General features: G+C 51.3%; 1 protein-coding gene across 4 annotated transcripts; it reads right to left on the minus strand.

Annotated features, from left to right (window-relative positions):
• Nucleotides 1-1,278: 1,278 nt before the first annotated feature.
• Nucleotides 1,279-22,847, minus strand: CYP4F22 (cytochrome P450 family 4 subfamily F member 22). Of its 4 annotated transcripts, XM_017678994.3 has the most exons (14): nucleotides 22,691-22,819; nucleotides 17,448-17,595; nucleotides 16,888-17,110; nucleotides 15,163-15,307; nucleotides 10,664-10,717; nucleotides 10,421-10,548; nucleotides 10,096-10,217; nucleotides 7,101-7,368; nucleotides 6,023-6,089; nucleotides 5,783-5,912; nucleotides 4,156-4,289; nucleotides 3,373-3,437; nucleotides 2,631-2,713; nucleotides 1,279-2,244 (listed from the first exon to the last, which is right to left on the minus strand). In XM_017678994.3, exons 3-14 carry the CDS (start codon nucleotides 17,107-17,109, stop codon nucleotides 2,067-2,069), a joined length of 1,596 nt encoding a protein of 531 aa, XP_017534483.3. In that variant the 5' UTR covers nucleotide 17,110; nucleotides 17,448-17,595; nucleotides 22,691-22,819; the 3' UTR covers nucleotides 1,279-2,066. The 4 variants fall into 4 exon arrangements, with proteins under 4 accessions (XP_017534483.3, XP_036874330.2, XP_073076333.1 ...); XM_037018435.2 differs by lacking the exon at nucleotides 17,448-17,595 and having other exon boundaries at nucleotides 22,691-22,847; XM_073220232.1 differs by lacking the exons at nucleotides 2,631-2,713; nucleotides 17,448-17,595 and having other exon boundaries at nucleotides 22,691-22,847.
• Between the last annotated feature and the right edge of the window lie 903 nt (nucleotides 22,848-23,750).

Genomic DNA, 23,750 nt, shown 5'->3' on the forward strand with positions numbered 1-23,750 from the left:
GACCGGTCCATCCAACTGCCTGCCTCACATCTCCAACTCCTCCTGGCCCAAACCGACACCCTGATCTCCCCCCAACCCCAGAAAAAAAACAACTTACACCATTTGGCATTCTGTTGATGACATTTACATCTTCCCAGGCGCTCAGAATCAAACCTGGGGACCTCTCTTTCTCCCGAGCCCCACATTCAGTCCATCAGCAAACCTAACCCGCGATCCCTTGATAGAGTAATCATTCCTCATCAGAATGCAGCTGCCCCTCTTCACCTCTACAGCCCACAGCTAAGCCGAAGCCACTGTCACCTCTTACCTGGGCGAATTTGGACATTCCCATATGCTCTCCCTAGTCCCATCCTCGCTTCCCAGTCTCTATGCAACACAGCAGCCAATGACTGTATGGCAAATCTTGTCCCTCCTCTGCTCAGAACCCTCCGTGTCTCCTTACTTCTCAAAAAAAAAAGTCAAGGGACTCCAGGGCTGCATGATCTTCTTCCATCACCTCCCACCCTCGTCTCCTTCCACACTTCCCCCTCCAGCCACACTGGTTTCAATGTTCTCCGACATTCCAAGCTTGTTCCTACCTCAGGACCTTTGCATTGGCTTTTCTGTCTGCCTTGAACTCCTCCCCTAAATAACCACATGGCTCCCCATAGCTCCCACCTAAAACCTTTGTTGAAATGGCCCCTTCTCAGCAACACTTCACTGACCATCTTGCAACCTCTCTCCCCACCAGCATTATTAAATACCCCAATGACTCCCCGTTCCCGTCACAATAAAAGTCAGTCATCTCCAAGGCCCTGTGTGAATTTACATATTTATGTGCCTATTAATCATGTGTCAACTGTTGCCCTCTCTACAAGGTCAAGTATACAAGGGCTCAAATACTGCCTGGCTCACAGCAGATGCTCAATAAATATTTGAAAAGTTACTATCATTGTCATAGAACCTGGCATTGCCCCACTTTCTATATACCACCATATCAAGAACCACCCCATAAGCTGTTCCCCCAGCCAAAGACCTGGGAATTACCCTTACTTCTTCCCTCCCCTTTACCCCCACAGCTATCAACCCTCCTGTCCCATCTGGACCTCAGGCTCCCTCTTCCCCGACTTCCACGCCCAAAGCCCCACCACCCACGCACACTCCCAAGCCACCTCCCTGCCAACCCAGATCCGACCATGTCCTGTCCTGCCCCCTGCTCACACACCCTCTATAGCTCCCTACTGCCCTCAGTATAGGCCTGAACAGTGATCTGTTGACAAAATAAATGCATACACAAACTGTCCCAAAAAGTCTGAGTTTATGTCCGAGGACAAATGGCTTCCCAGCCTCCTGGCCCACAGCTTCCCTTCCGACCAGGGAGGGCCCCTCTTTTCCCTGCTGGGTCCCAGGGGGAGTGTCCGGCTAGGAAGGCTTGGGAGTGAACGGTGGGAGAGTCTATACCCCTTGCTTTTATTCTACAAAAATCAGAACATTCAGCAAAGGGAAGAAGAAAGGGGCTTGGGAGGGAGGGTCTGAGCTCCCAAAACAACCAAATCGAGCAGCCCAGGCCCTGGGATGCAGCCTATGCCTGAGGAGTTGGTCCATATAAACTGGAGGCCTCAGGAAGATGATGTCCCAGATCAAGGCTCTACCCGAGGGCTCCAACTCACAAATCGTCAATTTAGAAATGTATTCGTAGGGGCACGGGCTAGAATCCCAGACACCTTAAGTTATCAGGTCTCAGGTCCCGCAGGGGAAGGCTCAGGGGGCGGAGCCTGAAGGCCTGAATCCACGATGTCACGGGGACGGGGCCGAGGCCCTGAGGGTGTGACCAACCCTAGTCCCTCAAATGAGAGAGCAGAAACTGCACTCAGTGGACGGGATCTGACCCTCAGGAGGCGGGGCCTTCCCATGGTGGGCGTGGCCTGCACCGTCGGGCCGCTCACGGTGGAGCCTGGACTTCGAGGGGCGTGGTCTATGCCCTGAGGATCTTGGGGGTGGGGCTTGGCCCGCCGGGGGCGGGGCCTTGCCTCTCTGGGCGGGGCTTGGGCCTCGGTCTGCGGAGGGCCTCGATCGCTCCCCTGGGCTCAGGCCCGCGAAGGCAGCGGCTCCACGTTGAGCCAGATGCCGTTCTCCGTCCGCAGGATGAGTTCCGGCTTCCGTCGCACCTTGCGCGTCCGGTCCACGCTCAGGCGAAAGCGCAGCAGAGTCAGCGCCACAGCCACGCGCATCTCAGCCATGGCGAAGCTCTGTCCTATGCAGTTCCTGGAGGAAGGGGGACGATTGGGTTGGGACGCTCAGACTCGGCCCCGGTGCAAGCCGAGTCGCTGTGACAGGGTAAATGACCGCCCCCTCTGAACCCCAGTACCGCCTGTGCAGAACGGGGATACTGCCATCACACAGCTGCTGGGAACAAATAAGCCCAGAATGTAGGGCCTGGCACGCAGTCGGTGCTCAATACCCGGGGATGCTCTCTCGGAGTCTGATTTGGGGGTTTCCTGAGGCATTGCTGGGTCGGCAGAAAGGACTTGTGGGTGGGACGTGGTTTCTGCTCCTGACAGGCACATCCCTGACCTTCCCCCGGCCTCAGCGGCCGCCTACAATGGGCTTAGATGGCAGTAGAAGCGGGGGAGGGAGGAATGAAGAGTTACCTGGGTCCCGCGGAGAAGGGCACGAAGGCTAGCGGGGAGCGCTGCTGAGGGTTGTCTGGGTCAAAGCGATAGGGGTTGTACACCTAGGCAGGGGCAGACTGGAGGTAATTCTGGGGGCCTGGCGCAGCCATCTCTGCTTTGCTCCCTCCTGCAGCCTCTGGGACCAGCCTAGCTGGACAGAGAATCTCTCTAGGGCCCAGGCACACCTGCCTCTCTCTGTTACTCGGGCTTGCCAGGCTCACCCCCACAGTAAGGCCCTGTACTTGCTGTTTCCTCGGCCGGTAACATGCTCTTCGCTGCTTTTCACAATTTTCAGTTTCAGCTCACACATCTCTTCCTCTGCAAGGCCTCCGCTCACCTTGGGAGCTGAAGTTCTTCCCTGCCCCCACCGCACTCCACAATTTTTTACTTCCTTTTATCAGTACCCAAAACGACCTTATTTTTTGCTTATATTCTTCCCCTGCATTTCAATATGAGCTCAGCAAGGGCAAAGATAGTATCTTCTTCTGTCCTCAATGTCCAGCAGAGGGACTGGCACACAGTAGGCGCTCAATAAATATTTGCCTACCTAACACATTGTCCATGATTGGGTGAATAATGGGGGAGGAGCGCTCAAACCCTGCACCCAGCCCCACCTGGCTCCCTGGTTGGGAGGGGTGGAGAGGCCTGGCTGCCTGCCCCGTGACAGCCCCTTCCAAGGAGGAAGAGGCTGAGGGGAGGGAGGATGGGGACAGGAGCTCACCTTGGAGTCGGGCCACACTGTTGGGTTGTGGTGGGTTCCATAGATGCTGACCAAGCAGATGATTCCTGTGCGGAGGGGTGGAGTCAGTGGGATTCACTCCACCCCCTCCTTAGAGGCCCCCATCACCTTCTTTCCAGCCGCCACGCCGGCCACAGAGGGCCTGTCCCCACTCACATACTGACATTGCTCCTCTTCAGCTCACAGTCTCCCATGGTTCCCTATTGCCCTGAGGACCTATGCCTCAGTCTGGCATTCAAGGCCTTTCACTCTCTGCACCCTGAAGCCCTGCTCCATAAACATGCTCTTTAACTTCCAGCCTCCAAGACTCACCTGTAATGTTCCCTCTTCCAGGCAGCCCTCCCTGCATTCTGCCCCACTTAGAGCCATCACTTCTTATTTGGGGCTGCTCCAGCCCCTGTCCCTACTTTCAGCACATCCCTGACCCCATATGGCTAGGAATGTCTGTGCCCTGCCACATCTCTCCCAGATTGGGTGATGCTCAAGACCTGGGCCTGGGGATGAGGTCCTCCCAGGACAGGACCTGGTCACCAGGAAATATCTGGCAACAGAATAAAAGCCTACCCTGCCACACCCCCTTCAGCTTTTCCACCTGGACTCACCCCCCTCTACATCCCCTACACAAATGGGTCTCTCCCATTGCTGAAGAAGCAAGAGTCATGCAAAGGGCTGAACCATCTACAGGGATGTTGCACCTAGGGCAGGCATGACCAGGGGCCAGTGGGCAACAGAGCAGCCAGGCATCAAGGAGCACCCAGCGATCACCTTTGGGGATGATGCGCCCATCTGGGAGCTTGATGTCTTCCGTGCAGCGGCGGGAGACTAGGGTCACAGGTGGGAACTGGCGTAGACTCTCCTTAATGCACATGGTGGTGAAGGGCAGCTGGGTCAGATCGTCCCTGGGGAGTGTGGAATGGTGGGTGACTTGGGGCATACGCACACGCTCAGGAGCAACCACGCAGGAAATCTGCCCAGAATCTCAGACTTGCCCCAACTTTGCACACATGCACTTGTGCCTGTTACCACTAAATCCCAGCATGCACCATGTCTGGCCCTAACCAATCAGAGCAGTGCCTGCAGCAGGCTTCTGCTGGCACAGCATTAACCCTCTTACTGGTGAATTATATGGACATCAGTGGGCACCCAGGAGAGGTGCCAGGACAGCAGGAGGACCTGGGCAGCAGCCACTTACCAGCCTGTATGGACCAATGTCAGTGTATGAAAACCCATACATCCTCTCCTTATGTTATTTACTTAATGTTTTTTCTCCTTTGGACTCCAAGGCCCAAATTGGATCAATTATAATTCTTGTTTCAGAATCTAGATTGTTTTCTTTACACCAACAGGTTCTCCTTTAAAACTTTATGTGGATACCACAGGGGCAAATGGCATGCCTGGCATGAAAGTTTCCATACACATAAACACCACTGGGAAAGCAGAAACGAGTTACTAAATTCTGGCTAACCACAACTCTTGTCCAGTTCTCAGGACTTGAGGCATCTTCTCCCTTTGCTGAAAAGACAAATTAGCAAGGAGTTCAACATACACAATAGCACCCCACTGAGAGTGTCTCCCTGATATCAGAATCCAAGAGGTTGACACTGAGACAAGGGAACTTTCTGTTGGATGCCATTTAGCGCTGTTTTCTTTCTATAGCCCAGAATCAGCTCTACATGGAACACATCTGAAGGAAGTCAGATTATTGTTCCTGATTCTTCCCTAGGTGTTTGAATCACACACAGGTGCCCTTTGCCATGTGCTTCTGCAGTGCCTTCTGTGCAGGTGGGTGGAATATATGTCCTGCCCCATTCATGTTGGGCTTTGCTAAATGACTCGCTTTAGCTAGTGGAATGTTACAATACATGCAAAAGCTTTAAATTGTGTGGCTCTTTGGGCTTTCAGAATCTGCCTTAAGAAGAACATACCCAGGGAAGCTGCTGCTTCGAGGAGAATGAGGAGACACATGGAACAGACCTAAATCCAAACCTCAGTTTGGAAGTGACCCCACTCAACTCAGCAGTGCCCAGAGGTGACTGACAAGAGGAATATGCAGACAAGAGCAAGAAATACATGCAGACAAGAACAACAGATAAACACTTGCTGCAAACCAGAGTTTGGGGACTGTTTGTTAGGTAGCATTATTGCAACAATTGCTGACTCAGACACGTCTAAGAACTGTTGCATTAAGAACTGTTGCATTACAACGCAGGCATGTGCATTACTCTCAACCTCATTTTACAGTTGAAGAAATTGAAATCCAAGAAGACTAAGTGGCTTGTCGGAGGTCAGACAGTCAATAATTGGTAAAGCAGACAGGTTCAAACCCAAGGCACTAGACTCAACCTGCCCACCACTATCCCCCCAAGACTAACCCCAGTGACCCCAGACTAACCACTCCAGCTCCTCCAGCTCCCGGCCTTTCATGACTTCCTGGATTTCCTCCCGGCACTTCTCCTGGTACTCTGGATACTTGGCCAAGTTGAAAAACACCCACGAGAGCCCACTGGATGTTGTGTCGTGACCTGCAGGCCAATGAGGAGCTCAAATGGAGGTTGCCTGAAGGTAGCAGAGATGCTGTCTCCAGACAATGGGGTCCCTCCCCCTCTTCCCCAAGTTCACCCGACATCCTCACCCTCAAACATAAAGGTGTCCGCCTCAGCTCGGATGTCCTCATCTGACAGTTCCTTCCCATCTTCATCCTAGAGTGGGCAGTAGGGGATTCTCAGCCCACTTCATCCCTCCCTCTGCACCCTAGGGTCTCTATCAAAGTAAAAAATTACCCCCCACACACACACCCTTAAGCCAAACTGCGAGGGAAAGGATTCCAGGCAGATGGGGGTATGCAACCTGCCTAAAGGAGACTGGAAAAGGGAGGGAGACTGAAAGGTGAGTGAGGAAAGGGAGTTCATATTTCTTGAGCAGCTGCGAGCCCCATGCCTCCTGCCTGACAACAATCTTGTGATCAGGTCTTACGACCAGACAGTCATGTTGTAAATGAGGAAAGTGGGGCACAGAGAGAAGAGTCCAATGACTAAGGTCAAACATCCACTAAGCGGCTGAGCCGGAACTGGAATCCACGGCTGCCTGAACCCAGACCCCAGGTACTGCTCAGAGATTCCACCACCCATGGGTGACCGCCTATCTCTGCACATCTCATGTTTCTTCCAAGTCTTGTATTTCTTCTTCATAAGTGTTGTGGGCTAAATTGTGTCTCCCCACCCTCCAGAATTCATATGTTGACATCCTAACTCCCCAGGACCTCAGAAAGTGACTATATTTGGAGACAGAGCCTGTGCAGAGGTGATTACATCACATTAGGTCGTTAGGGTAGGTGCCCACCCAGTATGACTGGTGTCCTTATAAGAAAAGGGAATTTGGACAAAGACACACACAGGAAAGACCACATGAGAGAAGACAGTCAGCTACGAGCCAGGGAGAAAGACCTCAGAAAACACCAACCCTGCCAACACCCTGACCTCAGACTTCTTACCTCCAGAATTGTGAGAAGATTAATTTCTGCCATTTAAGCCACGCAGTCTGTGGTGCTTTGTTACGGCAGCCCTAGCAAGTGGACCCAGTAAGTCTGATGTGTTCTGTGTCTGCCTGCCTCTTAGATTTGTTAGTTTGGACCTTTATCATTTTAACTGGTTGGTGCAATTTGTGACAGGGCTGTCCTGGGCAGGATCCCACCCTCCAGGGTCCAGACTCACCTTGGCCAAGAGCAGCACATCGATGAAATCCAAGGTCTTGCCCTGCTTGGCCTTAAGCCAGGCCTCAGTGCCCAGCTGACGGAGTACCCGCCGCCGCTCCTGGATGACCTCCGTGGTGAAGCGGTGCACAGTGTCACAGGCCTGCCGGAAACGCCGCCCATCCGCCGAGCGGTAGTAGATGAAGTCGAGATGGTGGTGCAGGTGATACTGGCGCCGGACCACCAGCGCGCTCAGCCCAATGATGGCCGAGATGTAATCGCTCATCTTCCTGCCAGGGAGAAGGGTTGTGAGCACAGGGCCATCTCCTAAGACAAGCTGCCTTTCCCCACGGGTAGGAGACAAAGAGAGGCCCTGGGTTGACTATATTTTCTTATTTTCTTATATTCTTGATGCTCTGCCATCTGGGGCCTTGCTGATTGGAGAGACACCCCTGACCCCAGGACTAGCCAGTTCTTAGAGATAACAAATGACTCACCTAGGGACACACCTTTCATATGCAAATCAACCACTCCAGAGACCACATGCTGAAATTTATCAGTCTGGGCCACTACCCCCTCTGCCTTGATCATCCCAAGGCCAGTCCCAGACAACTAGGGACAGCTCCTATCTCCCAGAGACCCCTGGAATTATTCAAACTAGCCGATCCCAGGTCTGTCTTCCCTGCCTTACCTGTTCCTTCCCACAGAAACCACAAAAAAGGTTTTTGCCATGCTTTCTTGGACTGACCCTGGTGCTTCCCTGTATGGCCCTGCTGGGCGTGGCATTTCCCCTCCCCTTGGGAACTGTATGTAACAAACTATCTTTTCAATGACAATGATTTCCTGATGTGTTGACTTCATTATACCTGAATAAACCCAAAATCCAGGTACATCTTAAAACAGGCCCAAAGATGGACGAGGATTCCCAAATAGATGGAGGCTCAGTAGCACTAAATGGCTATAAACCACAGAGGTGGGGGTGGGAATATTTGCAATTCATATGTCTGATCAGGAACTTGTATCTGTAATCTATAAAGAACTCTCAAAATGCAATGATAGAAAGACAACCCGATTAAAAAATGGGCAAAGGGCATGAATAGACATTTCTCCAAAGAAGATATACAAATGGCCAATATGCACATGAAAAGATGCTTAATAGCTTTAGCCATTATGGAAATGAAAAACAAAACCACAATGAGATACCACTTCACCCCAAAGAGGCATAGCTGCAATCAAAAAGGCAGATAATAACGAGTGTTGGTGAGGGTCTGGAGAAATTGGAGCCCTCACGTACTGCTTGTAGGAATGTAAGAGGGTGCATCCATTTTGGGGAAAAAGTCTGGCAATTCCTCAAAAGGTTAAATATAGAATTATCATGCAACCCATGCAATTCCACTCCTAGGTATATGCCCAAGAGAATTAAAAACATGTTCACATAAAAACTTGTACATGAACGTTTCTAGCAGCATTAGTCATAATAAACAAAAAGTAAGAACAATCCAGATGTCCATCAGTGGATGATTGAATTAATAAAATGCGGTATTGTGTGGCAAATCGAATACTACTCCACAAATTAAAAGTGTTGACATATGCTACAACATGAATTAATCTTGAAAACATTATGGTGAGTGAATGAAACCAGACACAAAAGTCTATATAATTCCAGCTATATGATATTTCCATAATAGACAGATCTAAAGAGACAGAAGGAAGATTAGTGTTTGCCTAGACCCAGGAGGGAAGTGGAAGTGCGTGATCAGTGCTAAAATGTACAGGTTTCTCTCTGGTAGAAACATTCTAACACTGATAATGGTGACAGTTGCACAACTCTGTGAATATACTAGAAACCACTGGATTATGTACTTTAGGTGAATTATATGATACGTGAATTATATCTCAGCCAAGTTATTACTAAAAAAACACAAAATTGCTGGGACAGGTTTGCAGGGAGCTGTCCTGAGTTCTGAAGTGTGCCTGTTTTCATGCACTCATCACAATCTGTCGTTTGCTTGTTTATTTATTTGTGTATACGTACTGCCTGTCTTCCCACCAAAATGTTAAGTTCCGAAAGTGCAAGTCTTTGAAATGTACCTCTACAAGGACCAGGCAACAAGGTCAACAGTTTAATATTGAGGACCTATCATGTTCTACAAACTTGGCATCCATTATGTCCCTTATTTTTTTGTTTGTTTGTTTTGGTATCATTAATATAAAATCACATGAGCAACACTGTGGTTACTAGATTCTCCCCATGCTCAAGTCCCCCACACACACCCCATTACGGTCACTGTCCATCCTCGTAGTGAGATGCTATAGAGTCACTACTTGTCTTCTCTGTGTTATACTGCCTTCCCTGTGCCCCCAGCCACCTATGCTGTCCCTTATTCTTTATACCCCCACTTAGATTATAAATTCCAAGGAAATGGAACTTACTGTGTTGCTAACCACCATATTCTCAGTTGCAAGCATAGTACCAGGCACATACTAGATACACAACAAATATTTGATGAATGAATGAATGAACCAGGACAATAGTCATTTTATTCATTCATTCAGCCAATATTTGCTGAGCATCTATTGTGTGCCAGAGCAATGCTACATAAATTTTAGCCTTAAAACATCTCTTAGCGGGTCAGGATTATCATCTTTGCTTTACAAACAAGGACGCTGAGGCTCAGAAAGTGAGAGGACACTTTTCCAAACGCCACACACTCATTGTGGAGGAATGAGGGAAACTGGCATTTACTGAGCACCTACTATGCACAAACCCAAGCCACCAACTCACGTTCTCACATTTAATTCTCACATGAAGACAACGGGGAAGGAATTGGGATTCCATTTTTTGAATAAGGAAACAAGCTCAGAGAGGTGACGTCAATTTCCCAGAAGCACACAGCCTGTCAGTGGCACAGTGCCAGGAGCCCAGGGGTGCCTAACCCCTAAGCGTTTCCTTTCTCCTCCTACCAGCTCACTCCTGGGGAAGCTGGCTCTATCTTCCCCAGGGAGGCCACACTCACTCCTGGCAGTTGCTGTTGCTGCTGAAGACGCATTTCTGAAGACCGTCCAGGGTCATGAGGCTGACATGCTCAAACATGTCAAGGGAGACCACTGAGCCCTCTGCCAGGCGCCGCCACTTAGCCTGGAAGAGAGAGACATGTAGCAAATGGGCCTGGAGACCATGGACTTTAAACCAGGCTGATAATGACCTGGTATCATGCTCACTACAGGCCTACTTGATAAAGGAAGTGAGGCTTCCTGACATCTCACAGCCTGCCCATGAACTGGATCCTGGACCAGTCTCAGTCCCAGGACACCCTCTTTCCAAGAAGCCTTGGGACTCACGTGCATGATGTCAGCACACTGGTTGAAGATCTTCATGTAGGGCTTCAGGATGTCAAAGTGGAAGGCAGGGGTCAGCAGGCGGCGGTGCCGGCTCCACTTGTGACCTTTGCTGAGAAGTAGCCCATCTCCTGAGCCCAGAAGACTGAAGTTAGGGGCCTCTCCTATTACTCAGAAACACTCTAAGAAACCCCATGCCCTCTTCCCTGAAGCCCCTAGCCCCAGCCTACTCAGTCTTGCACTCACCTAGCCAAGGTTTCAGGAAGCCATAGAAAAGGTCGTCCTTAGGGGCAATGGCAGCTGTGGAGAGACAAGAGGCCTTGATGAGTCAAACCAAGTTCTGACCCTTGACTTCTGCTTATGACCTCCTCAGGCCTCCTCTCTGGGTTCTGACCTCTCACCACACTCCTCCAGTCCATCCTCTGCACCTATCCCAGAAAGATCCTTGGAACATATTGATCTGAACATGAGTCTCCCCTGCTCAAACACCTCCCATGGCTCCCCAGTACTCTTATTAAAAAGTTCAAACTCAGGATAGTACTGAAGACCCTGCCTCATCTCGCTCTTGTTTGCCTTATCGTTCAGCACACACCAAATACCCCCACATGCTGGGCCTTCCAAACCTCTCCAGGTTGTGCTCCCCATCCAGAATGGCCCTCTCCACCATAGTCCACACCGTCTTTTCTGCCACTCGGGCCATCTGAATTATACCTCCTGTGCCTCCAAGCCTCCCTGGAGCCTCACCTTCTCCAGTCTGTCCTGTACCCTGGCCTCAGGGGGATCTAATCAGATGCCAGATCTGACCAGTCGCTTCCTGCTCACACACCCATTAGCCTCCAGCACCAGCTTCCCAGCCCATTTTGGAAGACTTGAGTGATCTGCTCCAGTCCAGAACTCCGTCAAAATGCCTCTCTCCTTCATCTCCTACATGTTCAACATTTTAACCTCACAGAACTTCACTCACTTACTGGGAAAAAACATTTTCTCTCTCTGCTCTGCTTCTTTCTACCAGATGCTCTCTCTGCCTCAAACATTCTTCCCTCATCCTATTAGTCTCTGCTTGGATGCCACCTCCTTCCCACCAATCCTCTGAATTGTATCCATCCAGTTACAAGCCCCTTCAGAGGAGGGACCCCACTGGTCACTGATAGACTGCTAAGCACATTTTTATAGAATGAATGAGTGACACAGTCAGAGGATGGGTGAATGAATGACTGAATGGTTGGATGGATGGAAGGGTGGGTGGGTAGGTGGGTGGATGGATGAAGGAGTGAATTCCTTTTCTAGGTGTTGAACAGATTTGATACAGAATGGTCAGTGGCCCAGAAAGAAGTATCTGAAACTCAAATGATGTCAGTTTTCCCCGAGATGTGACTCACCATCTACACACACACATACTCCCCAGGAATTGGCCAATTGTGTGCACGGTCACCCGTCCAGTCGTTCTCGTGTTCAGCACAAGTTTTCTGCCACCCTTCTGCACCCAACCCATGCTGGGCGATGCTGAGGACCCAGAGACGGCTCAGCTCCACACCCTGCCTGGAGGAGTTCCAGGTGGAGTGGAAAAGGAAGAGGAGACATCCCATGCAATTATCAAGAAGGTAGAAAGGTGTGCCAGGAATGAAGAGAGGCACAGATAAAGGGCTCTGGAAGTCAAGACAGGCTTCCAGGAAGAGGCAGCACTGGAGAGGAAGGTGCCCTTTCCTTTCTGGCTTGGGACTCCAGGCTAGGCACGCCAGAGATCTTTCTGACACACAGATCTGTCCAATGGCTGTCCCGCTCAGACACCTACTATGGCTCCCTAACAGCCCCAGGATAAAACACGAGCTCGTTCACTCTGTACACGGGTGTCCTGAGCCCAGCTCCTGTCTCGTTGCCTACCTCTCCCCACACCATCATCTTCACTCCAGACACCAGGTCACCTGACTCTGCATCTGGCAAACCCCTACCCATCCTTCAAAGCCCAGCTTCGCCAGTGCCTCCTCCAGGAAGCCTTCCTCAAAATGCGTCCCTAGCTGAGCACTCGCTCTCCCATCCTTGGGTCCAGCTCCCCTCCAATCCTGACTGCTCGAGCCCAGGAAAGTCGGCAGCTGGGCTACCTCTCTCACCTCTCCCATACAAAGGAGATGGTCCTGTCTACCCTGGAGGAGGTCATCTAAGCAAAGTCCTGACCCTGACAGGGTGCCCAGCAGGAGGCTCTCAACCACCGCGGTTGAGAGCTTGGCCTCTGGGCTGGCCAGATCTGGGTTCAAATCCCCACCCTGCCACTAACTCATTATATAAATTTGGGCATGTTACCAGTCTCCCTCTCCATTTTCCCATCTACCTGAAGGGAACTAGAACAATCCTATTAGTAATGTATACAATTATCAACAAATCTCTAGGTTGTATGTCTAAAACCAATATAATACTATATATCAACTATATTCCAATAAAAAAGTAAAATGTTTAAAATTTAAATTAAAAAAATTTTAAGTTAAATGTAGAATTACCATGTGACCCCACCATTCTACTCCTAGGTGTCCATCCAAGATAAATGAAAATGTATGTCTACATCAAAACTTGTACACACACGCTCCTAGCAATGTAGTTCAAAACAGCCAAAAAGTAGAAATGATCCAAGTGTTCACTGGTAGATGAATGGATAAACAAATGGTGGCATGACCATACATCCACACAAAGGAATATTACTCAGCCTTTAAAAGGAATGCAGTGCTGACACATGGTACCATGTGGATGAACCTCAAAAACATGCTAAGTGAAAGAAGTCAGCCACAAAAAAACCATGTTTTGGTCTAATTCCTTTCCTATGATCTCTCCAGAGAAGACAAACCCATAGAGATGGAAAATAAATTATTAGTATTTACCAAGAGCTGTAGAGAGGGAAGAATAGGAAGTGATTCTTTAATAGGTACAGGCTGTTTTATGGGGTCATGAAAAAATTTTGAAACTAGGGAGAGCCAACGGTTGTGCAACATTGTGAATGCATGAAACACCTGACACTTTCAAATTGTGCACTTTAAAAATGGTTAATTATACTGTTAGTGAATTTCATCTCAATAGAAGAAATGAGTGTTTATAGACAAGCTGTAATTACATGCCTATATACCATGCCTTGTCCTCTGTGAATTATTTTTACTTACATTCTCCCATTAATGCTCTCTATCCCAAATGCCCATTGGAAGATGAAGAAACAGAGGTTCCGAGAAGAACCGTGCCTTCCTCAGGGCTCTTTGGCTGTGCCCGTTTAAGGCCGGAGCAGCAGGTGTGGCCCCCAAGGGGTGGTGGGACCTGCTGGAACTAGCGGGTCTGACTCCAGGCTGCCTCTCCTGACTCACAGGATCCCCCCTCCCCAGCCGGGAGCCCACCATCTGGCCCCTCTGGTGGTGGAGGCATTATAAGTGCTGCTTGTTCTGCGTGAGGGGAGGGGAGAGGGAGAAAGAGGCCTGAGCACCTACTAAGTGCCAAGCCCAGGCTGGGGTGCTATTCCCTGGTCTACTTGGAGTCTCACAACCATGCAGGATGATACTCAGGAAACTGATGCTCTGAAGAGGAGGAGGATATGGGAGGAAGAGGAGAGAAGGAAAGAAAGGATATGGAAAAAGCAAAGAAACCCTTTTGGACATTATATTATTGAGTCTTTAAATCGTTCCATTTGACAGACGGGAAACTGAGGCCCTGAGAGGCTGGGTGAATTTCTGGGTCACACAAGTACGCTCCAGCCAGGATTCAAACCCAGCCCACCCAAGTTCTAGCCCAGGGCCCTTCCCACAACTTGCCACCCATGCCTTGGGAGAGTGGCCCTTACTAGGTGCTAGGTTTGGTTTCCCCCTTCATGCCATGGGAATAGGCTTCCCTCACAAATACAATAACGGGGGTGGGGGGCAAAGAGGCATAGGAAGGCATCACTGGGAAAGGGGGGGATGGCCACCCCTTCCTTTTTTCACAGTTCGTGTGGGGCAGCCTTAAAGGTAGTCTCCAGACATACGTTTATAGAGCCCCAAGCTGGGGCCAGAGATTCTAATCCTGTCCCTCCTCTCTTAAATGTCCCTGATGCCTCTGGAGGTACCCAGCTACATGTGAGGCCATGCTGAAGATTCAGAGCCCTACTTGTAAGAAATATAGAGCTGGACACAGACACGCTCAGCCCTAAAGGGTAAAGACTAAGCACGGAAAAAGCCAGAGGAAAGGGCTAGGGTCTCTCTGCAGCACCCAGGAAGGCTTCCTAGAGAAGGGGTCACTGGAGCTGGGTATTGAAGGCTGATCAAGAGTTTGCCAAGCACATATGGGAGTCCTACGCCTTGAAACAGGTGTGGACTGCAGAAGGGAGAAGCAATCCTTCTACGTCTCTCTTTCTGCCAGTCAGGGTCAGTGCAGATGAAAAGAGAAGACTAGACTGGGATGGTCACAGTGGGAGTGTCAAATGATGGGGATGCCATGGCTTAGAATTGAGCAACAACCCCTTAATAAACTCTTGGGTAAACAGCTGCCTATCCCAACATGTTTGGCTCTGACTTCCAGGTACGTGGACATCCTCTCAAAGTTCCTAGGACTCTTAGACATTGTCACAACTTTTCCCATGCATTCCCACTATCTGTATATCCCTTTCTGTTTTGGTGAACTCCTATTCATCCTTCAAAACCCTACTCAGATGGCCCTTCCTCTAGGTAGCCCACCTACCTAGAAGCCCAGGTGGGCTCTGGGAATTAAGGGTTTACCCATCACTCAGAAGCCAGCCTACCTACCTGAGGCGCTTACCACAGGCTTGATGTAGTCAGGATGCACAAGAACCAACAGTGGCAGGATAGGTCCCATCCACACCAGGATTACATGATGCATGTTGTCCAGCACCTTCTTCTCATCTTGGAGGCCTGTCTCATTTGGGAGATACTGCAAGGGGCAGCAGGGAAGGACAGTGAGGAGATGTCCAATACCAGCTTCCCCCTGCCCTTTCCTCCTGCCACCTCCCCTGCCCTCAAAACAGGCCGAGAAGAGCTGTGGGCAGTTGCCTCAACCGCTCTGTGCCTCCATTTCCTCATCTGCAAAGTAGAGAAGAATCGACTCTCCATCTGACAGCAGTTGAGAAGATTCACAAAATAGCAAAGCAAGAGACCCTCAGCAGCGAGCCTGACACATGGCTGGTGTTCAAGAAATAAACATAATAACAGGAAATACAATAATGATGATGGTGGTGGGCATTTATCAAGAACTCACTATGTCAGTAATGAGCTATCACTAGTGCTGCTATCCTCAACACACACACATGCCTGTGGTGTCAGGAGCTGCCTTGGGCACCTTCCACATGGCCATACATCCAGCCCACACGAGAACTCTGTCACCAACTCACTACTGTTTTTCCCACTGCACTCTGCCCAGAAAGGCTGAATGACTTGCCTGAAGTTACACACGAGTAAGCGACTGTCCTGGTCTGGGCTGCCCAGAAGCAGGCCCTGGGACAAGAGCTCTAGGGCAGATGGTTTATTTGGGGGCGACCCCCAGATGCATGTATAAGAAAGTGGGGAAGTGAAACAGGGAGTGTGGGCAGCCAGTAAAGAGTGAAATGTCAAGGAAGTTACTGCCCCAGGCACCTGATGCTCATTCCCACTGGGGACACATATCTCAGAGTTAACCCCCTCAAGGGTGAGTGAACTGGGTGTTTTTACACCCACTCCCAGGTCCCATACTCACTGGCTGAGGGCCACTCCTGGGGCATTCACAAGCTCACAGTATGCACAGGCAGAGTAGGCTCCAGCTGCCACAGAAAGCCCTAGAATGCAGGGGCTGGAAGCCGGAAGTTGGACCATCCCATCCAGAAATGGGCCAAGAGTATATGGGCAAGGCCTGGCATCATCTGCCACCATGGCAAAGGCTGGATTTGAACATAGGCCACCAAGCTCCAAAATGCCTGCTCTTAACTAACATGACGCAGAAGCACTTCCAGCTCAATGTCAGAAGGATCAGAGCTTAAATCCACTCCCAGCTGCTGTGTGGCTTTGGGCAAGCCACTTAACCTTTCTGAACGCCAAAGAGCAAATCGTTAACACAGGGAAGATTCATCCCTATCCCCAGGCTGTGAGAATCAGGGGAGGGCACAGATGTTAAGGGTCCCTAATCCAATGCATGGCCAATGGTGGGCCCAGCGGTTGTCAACTGAATGAACGAATAAGGGACTCCTCTCTGATTCCTGTGTGTCCTTCCTGATCAGATTCAGCCCTGAGCCTGTCCACACCCAAGGGAGAGCATGGCCTCACCGGGATCTCATGGCCCCACAAGGTGGGCTGGGCCCACAGGGGTGACCTGGGGTAAACTGCTTGCCCTCTCGGAGGTCCAGTCTCACTTATATCCTGTAAAATGGGTCTGTTTATGGCTCCAACTAGATTCTTGGGGAGATGAGGGAAGTCAGCAGGTCCATCATCCTTACTGAATCCCTGGGACCTGCCCACCCGGCCCGCCTGCCCCACCATACACACCATGCCCAGGTGGCCCAGCAGCCAGTTGCGCCGGGGCGGCTGGGGAAAGCAGCTCAGCTGGCGGCAGGTGTTGTAGAAGTGCCAGCAGAGGCTCAAGAACTTCAGCAGCAGGCGGGAGACAAAGAAGAGCACGGAGAGCAGAAGCACAGACACAGCGTACAGACGGAACGAGGTCTTCTCCAGTCCCAGGAGGAGCAGCAGGTGTTCCGCAACGGGCAGCATCCTGGGGGACACCCGAGATGGGGGTGAGTGCAGGTGGGAGCCCACCCTCCAGCCATGCACGCCATACACACAAGTGGTCTGTGGAGTCAAGTACGGTGTGCCTGGCACACAGTAGGTCGCCAATACACATGAGTCCCAGGGGCCCCTACTTCCCCCATTAGTGACCAGCCAGCTAGCCAGACGGATGCCCCAGTGTCCTGCCCATTAGGCCCGAGGCCTTGGCTTTGTGGGGCACCCCTCCTGACTTCTCTGCCCACACAGTGCTGGCCAGAGTGCTGGAAAAGTAAGCCTCACCCCTCCCTTGAAAGCAGCTCTCGGCCAATGACTGGGATAAATACCTTCTTCCTTCTGGTGCGGTGATTCTGAGGTCTGGGTTCCCCTGAGGGACTAAACTCCAGCCGCCCACAGTAGAAACTTTCTGTATTAGCTGCCTCCCTTCTGCTGTTTTACTTCCCTCTTCTTCTTCTTTCTTAAATTGAGGTGAAACTGACATACCACAAATTTTAAAGTGAACAGTCCAGTGGCATCTAGACATTCACGATGTAGTGCCACCACCACATCTGTCTAGTTCCAAAGTGTTTTCATCACCCCTGAAGGAGACCCCGCCCCCATCAGCTGTCACTCCCCATCTCCCATACCTTCGAAACCCCCGCGGCAACCACTTTCTTTGTCTACGGATGTGCCTGTTCTGGACATTTCATAGACAGGATCACACAACATGTAGCCTTTTGTGACTGACATCTCTCACCCAGCACAATGTTCTCAAGGTTCACCCACGTTGTAGTATCTATCAGAGCTCCATCCCTTGTACCGCTGAGTAATATTCCATTGTAAGGATATATCACAATTCGATTATCCATGGATCTGTCAGTGGACCTTGGGCTGTTTCCACCTTTCGCCTGTGCTGCTGGGAACGTGCTGCTGTGAAGTGTGCTGCTGGGAACGTGCACATGCATGTATTTGTTTTGAGTCCACTTTCAATTCTTTGGGGTTCGCTTCCTTCTTCCTTACTGTGTCTGTGATCACTTCCCAAGTAAACTACTTGCACTAAAATCCAAAACAACATGGGTGGTAAAGCCCCTGAAATAATACTTGGTACGTACATGTGCAATTGTAAACCTTCCTGTACTTGCTTCTACATGCCAGACCTCACACCAGTTGTTCTACATCCATTTCTTCAGCAATTATTACTGAACCCCTGCTCTCTACGTATGTGACCCTGCTCTAGGCATGGGGCTGTAATGGCGAGCAGGACAGACACGTTGCCAGCCCTTAGAGGGGGTGACCACCCACAGGCATGATGAAACATATAAAGGCTACATGTCATGAAGGAGGTAAAGCAGGGGTAGAGGTGGTTGAAGAGGGGGCTCCTCCCCAAGGATACTGGGTCCTAATCTCTGAAATTTGGGAATGTGAGCCCTTACCGCAGTCTTTGCAGATGGGATTAAGTGAACGATCTAGAGATGGTGAGATTATCCTGGACTGTCTAGGTCGATCCTAACTGGAGTCATAAACGTTCTTATGAGAGAGAGGCAGAGGGAGATTCCACACGCCGGGGTGGGGGAATCCATGCGAAGACAGGGGCAGGGGTGGCAGTAACGCAGGCACAAGCCAGAGGGTGCCTGGACCTCTAGAAGCTGTAAGCGTCAAGGAACAGATTCTCCCCTAGACCCTCCAGAAGGAGGATGACCCTGCCAACACCTGGATTTCAGATTTCTGGTACCCAGAACTGGGAGAGAATAAATGTGTATTGTTTTAAGCCACCCAGTTTGCAGTCATCTGTTAGAGCAGCCACAGGAAACTCACACACCAGAGTAGGAAGATGGAGACCAATTCTTTTGGATGAAATGGCCCAGGACGGCCTCTCTGGGAGGGGTACCTGGACAGAGACCTGAGTGAAGGACATACATTAACTGGCTGGATGACCTGGTCCTCAGTTTTCCTACCTGAAACTGGAGGTGACTATCTCCAGACCTCCCAGGCGTGACCTTTCCTGCATGTGGCCCAGGGGAATCACCATCTTGACAGGCCCCAGACTCCTGGGGTTGGGGAGTGGTGGGGGAGTCAACAGAGGCAACAGGGGGCCACATGGGACACCTCCAGCCCTTGGCCAGCCTGGCCACAGTCTGGCTCCCATCCCAACCACCCCAGTCACCTTTTAGAAGGCCAGGTGCTCCCCTGCTCTAACACCCTCCATGGCTCCCCAGTGCCCTCAGTTTGGCATCCACTTTAGCCACATAGATTCGCCTTCTTGGTCTGTTTTGTACCCTCTTTCTTCACTCAGTCTATAAATGCTGGAGCCCCTTAGAGCTTGGGCCTGAGTCCTGTTCACACAGCCTGGGGACCTCGCCCGGCCCACGGCTTCCACGACCCCACAGCTAAGATGCCTCCTCTGCGTCAGTCGCCCTGCTGACAGGCCCAGCAGCCTCTCCCAGGGGCACCTCCCAGACCTTCAGATCCACCTCACCGCCTTCCTCCCTCTTTCTCCCCACATCCAGTCCCTTCCCAAGTCCTGCCAGTTGCCGAAACTCACCACTTTCCTCGTCCGTTTATTTTTCCCCACCCCCACCCCACCCACCCCATGTCAGGCAGCCTCCTCCCACTGGTCTCCCACATTCAATCCTGGCCCCTCCGGCAGTCCATTCTCCACATAGCAGCCAGAGACATAGTCCTAAAAATTAAATCAGATCACGACTTGCCCCTGCCCAAAACCTTCTCACGACCCCTCATTACACTCCGCTTACAATTCAGATTCCTTCCCATGGCCCACAACTCCCTGTGTGGCCTGGCCCCTGCTGACCCCTCCAGCCCTGTCTCCCACCCCCACTCTCCACCCCGCACCCTCGACTCCAGCCACTCCGGCCACAGGCCGAGTTCATTCCCACCTCAGAGCCTTCTGAACATGCTGTTCCCTCCACCCAACATCCCTTTCCCCCTGCTCTGCCCATGCAGGCTCCCCCTCATCCTGCAGGCATAGCTGTACCTCAATGCTCTGCTCTTTGCCAGTCAGCCGTCTCCTTTCCTTCACTCTCAAAGGAATTATTGAGCACCTGCCACATGCAGTGGCTTCCCCCATCTTCCCGGTAGCCCTCAGAAGGAGTGGGGGGACTTCCAAGTGGTCAGAGCAGGAGCCCCACACACACACAGGACAATCCCATCTGATTGTCCTGTGTGCCCCACCCCCAGCTGTGGCCAGAAACCACGTCTCTGCCTCTACTTGGACTGCAGGCACTGGAAATGTCTTCCTGAAGTAGTGTAATGGGCAGAATGTGGAACAAGAGAAGGTGCCAGCCCTGGAAAAGAGGATTCTGTTCTGGGTGGAGGGGTACACAGAGGACCAGAAAGGGGAATGCATGAAGCCCTCGGGGCTGTGAGGTGGTGGTTGAGTCTAGTCCCTACCTTCAGCTTCACAGAATCTGTGAACTGGGTTAATACCAGCAGGACCTATTTCTTAAGGTTGGTTGGGACATTTCGGTAAGATGAGGTTTGGCAAGTAACATGCAAAATTTAGCCATTGTTCTTACTGCTACAATAACTATTTCATTGGAGCAAGAGAAACTCCAAGCTGACATTCCCGGGATGCTCTGGAAGGCTGGCATGGCCACTCCTCCGCACCAGATGCCCAGCAAGGCTCCCAGTAGCCCGCCCAGGCAGAAGTGGCCTGCCTGCCCTGCCAGGGCAGGTGTTATCTGGAGATGGAGTGTCAGCGAGTGGCTCTGTGGCCCACGCCCAGGAGCGCTGGTTTGTCAGGTTAGCCTAGCCAGTAGTCGCCAGTCAGGGACTTGTCATACAAGGTGTGCTTGCTCTTGAGAAGGAATCCAGCGCACAGACCGAGCCCCATCTCCCCCGCCCCCAGCTGGCCAGAAACCACATCTCTGCCTCTACTTGGACTGCAGCACTGGATTTGTTGATGGTCTGGCAACCAGGACTCAGCCCCCCTGCCCAACCTCCCAGCTGTGCTCGCCCTCTGGGGCCCTACAGTCAGCACAGCCTGCCGCTGTCCTGGCCCATGCCACCACTTCAGATCCCTCTATGCCAAAGGGCTGCCCCACCCAAGACTCCTATTTTTCCAAAGTGCCAGGACCCAGAAGGCCTGAGCTGAGAGGGGAGATTAGCCCCCAAATGTCTAGGGTTCTGAGAAAGAGCTTCGGGAGCAGTTTCTGAGGGTAGGGCCAAGCTTGCAAAACGGGCTGGGGAGAGGGCAGACTCACCACAGCTCTCAGCATATTAATAGGCTTTTGCCTATTATAGCTTCCTTGGCCCAAAGGAGATTCTGGCAGAAAAAGTTTAAAAACCACAAGTAGTCTAGATCATTCCAGGGCTGCGATCATCTCTGCCCACCGTGCCAACCAAGGGTGGCCACACTAGGACGTGAGCCCCAGAAATGATTCTAAAAAGCTCCACCTCTTACCTGTGTGACCTCAGGCTAGTGTCTGAACCTCTCCAAGCCTCAATTTCCCCATTGGTAAGACAGGAACTGTATTACCCGCTTCATGGGGCTGAGATGACAGTGAAACATTTTTAATGTGTTTAGTCAGGGCTTGGCGTACAGTAAGCCTTGATCAGAGGTACCTCTCATTTGTACTGGTGCTGCCATCGTATTCATTATTGCAACCAGCCATCTGGGATTTGGAGAATCTGGGCCAAATTCTCTGGCTTGCCAGGGAAGAGAGCTAGGGTCCCATTTTCTGAATGCCTTCTAAGTCATCCAAGCCCCTCTGCAGATACCAGCCCAGGTCACCGCCGATACCAGCACAGAGCTAATGTTACCTCTCCGAAACCCAAGCTGAGCTACACAGAGAAGCTGGGGCCATCGGAAAGTGCCCAGGATTTGGGGGTCAGACAGGGCTAGTTTGTGCAAATCCCAGCTCCCCGACTGTCTCTCTGTCTCCCTTCCACCTCCAGCCTGAAGGTCCCCAGCTGGTGGGTCTCAGCTGCCTTGTGTGGTCCAGGCTGGCCAGCTACTCATTGGCCCCAGGGACCCCAGGGAGCCTCACCCCTACAGCATCCAACAGACATCGGCTGGGGCAGCTGTAGGACCTCACGCAACCCTCACAGACAGCGCTGGGTACCCAGCAGGACATCCTCTTTTCCTTAGCAGGGCACGGAGAGGCTCTGCGTCTGCCATGGGAGGGCAGAAGGGCCCTGAGGGTAGCCTCACCACCAGCTTAGAGTCCACGGGTGGGCCACAAAGCCACCCCTTCAAGACAATACAGAGTGATGGCATCCCGGTGACCCTAATCAGCCCTCGGGAGGCATCACAGGGCAGGGCTTGCATCTGTCCAAATGTCCTGATGGGGAGGAGGACAGTCTTGGGGCTCCCCTCCCACCACAGATCCCCTGAAAGAATATACCCAGGACGCCCAGGCGTGCACAGAATAAACCGTGCTCAAATGCAGTGGCCGTCAGGGACACACCATATTCCCCCCAACCCGAGTGTCCCGGACACACAGCCCCGTCCCGGGTCCCAGGGCTCTCGCGCAGACCCCCTCCCCGCCAGCCCTGGAGCCGGGGCAACTCGAGTTACCGCGCGGGGCTGCGCTCGGGTTACGTCTCCGTCCCATCCCCGGTAAGCACTCACCCAGCGGGCTCCGACCTCCAGCCCTCGATCTTTATCCGCCCGCGCCAAAACCTCGGCTCTGCCCGCGCCGTCTGGCGGCCAGGCCCTTTAACCAGGCCCGGCTGCGCGGCAAGGTCCACCCCGGCCCGCCCGCCTCTGGGTGGGGACCCAGACGTGGCGGCCAGAGCCGGAGCCAATGAGAGAGAGTCACGGAGGGCCAACTGGGGTCTCCTCGAGGGTGGGACCCCGGGATCAGATGGTGCAGGGGGTTCAGAATAAATTCGCAAAACAATGGAACGCTCGCTGTGCTCCAAGCACTCTTCCAGGTGCTGGGAATATGGCCAAAAATAAAAACAGACCAAGTTCCTGTCCTCGCGGACCTGAGGCTTAAGTGGAGAAAGCAGAAAAAAAAAAGAAATGCGTCCATCAGAAAAATGTCCACCAGTGAAGGGATGTAATACAAGGTTTTGTGAAGGCATACAGGGGGTGCTGCTGGGTGTCAGGTCTCCAGCTAAAGCCCGAATCATGAGAGTAAATGTTAAATCACATTGTACACCTTTGTAAGCACATCAAATTTTTATTTGACAATTACACCTCAATAAAGCTGGCAAAAAAAAAAATTGAAGTCTTCCCCACACAGATAATACTCCTGCTGGTTCCCAAAGTCTAATACAAGTGTCCCTAGCTGTTAAGCCTGGTAATTTTTAGATGGCATGTGGTAGAACATTTTCTGTCCATTTCCTATTTTATGTATTCATGTTACCTGAGAGATTTGTCTTGATGCCTAGAAGAAGAAAATATACTCGGCCCATGCATCAAATCCACAGTCTCATGGCCATAATAATGACATAAATTTTGCCTTAAAATAAATAATGTTTGAAAGGAAGACCACCAACAGAAAACTATTAATTAAGTAGTAGAAATATAATTATGTAAAACTATTAAGTAATGGGTAATACGTACGTGGAGCAAAAATGGTTACAGGTGATTGTGAGTGGCAGAAACTTCGAATCAGAAACCATCTGTCGATATTAAGATAAAGATGGAGCAGGAGGCCAATGATTTCTAAACTTGAGTTTTG

This window comes from Manis javanica, chromosome 13 (genome assembly GCF_040802235.1).
Source record: "Manis javanica isolate MJ-LG chromosome 13, MJ_LKY, whole genome shotgun sequence".
Lineage (NCBI taxonomy): Eukaryota > Metazoa > Chordata > Mammalia > Pholidota > Manidae > Manis > Manis javanica.

Bases quoted from the DNA above. Each gene is read 5' to 3' on its own strand.
- CYP4F22 (XM_037018435.2), bottom strand. From the start codon at position 17,109: ATGCTGCCCGTTGCGGAACACCTGCTGCTCCTCCTGGGACTGGAGAAG. The intron at 15,308-16,887 runs GTGTGTATGGTG...TGCCCCTTGCAG, and splicing joins TGCTGGGCCACCTGGGCATG to TATCTCCCAAATGAGACAGG. The intron at 2,714-3,372 runs GTGAGCTCCTGT...GCCCCTGCCTAG, and splicing joins CAGTGTGGCCCGACTCCAAG to GTGTACAACCCCTATCGCTT.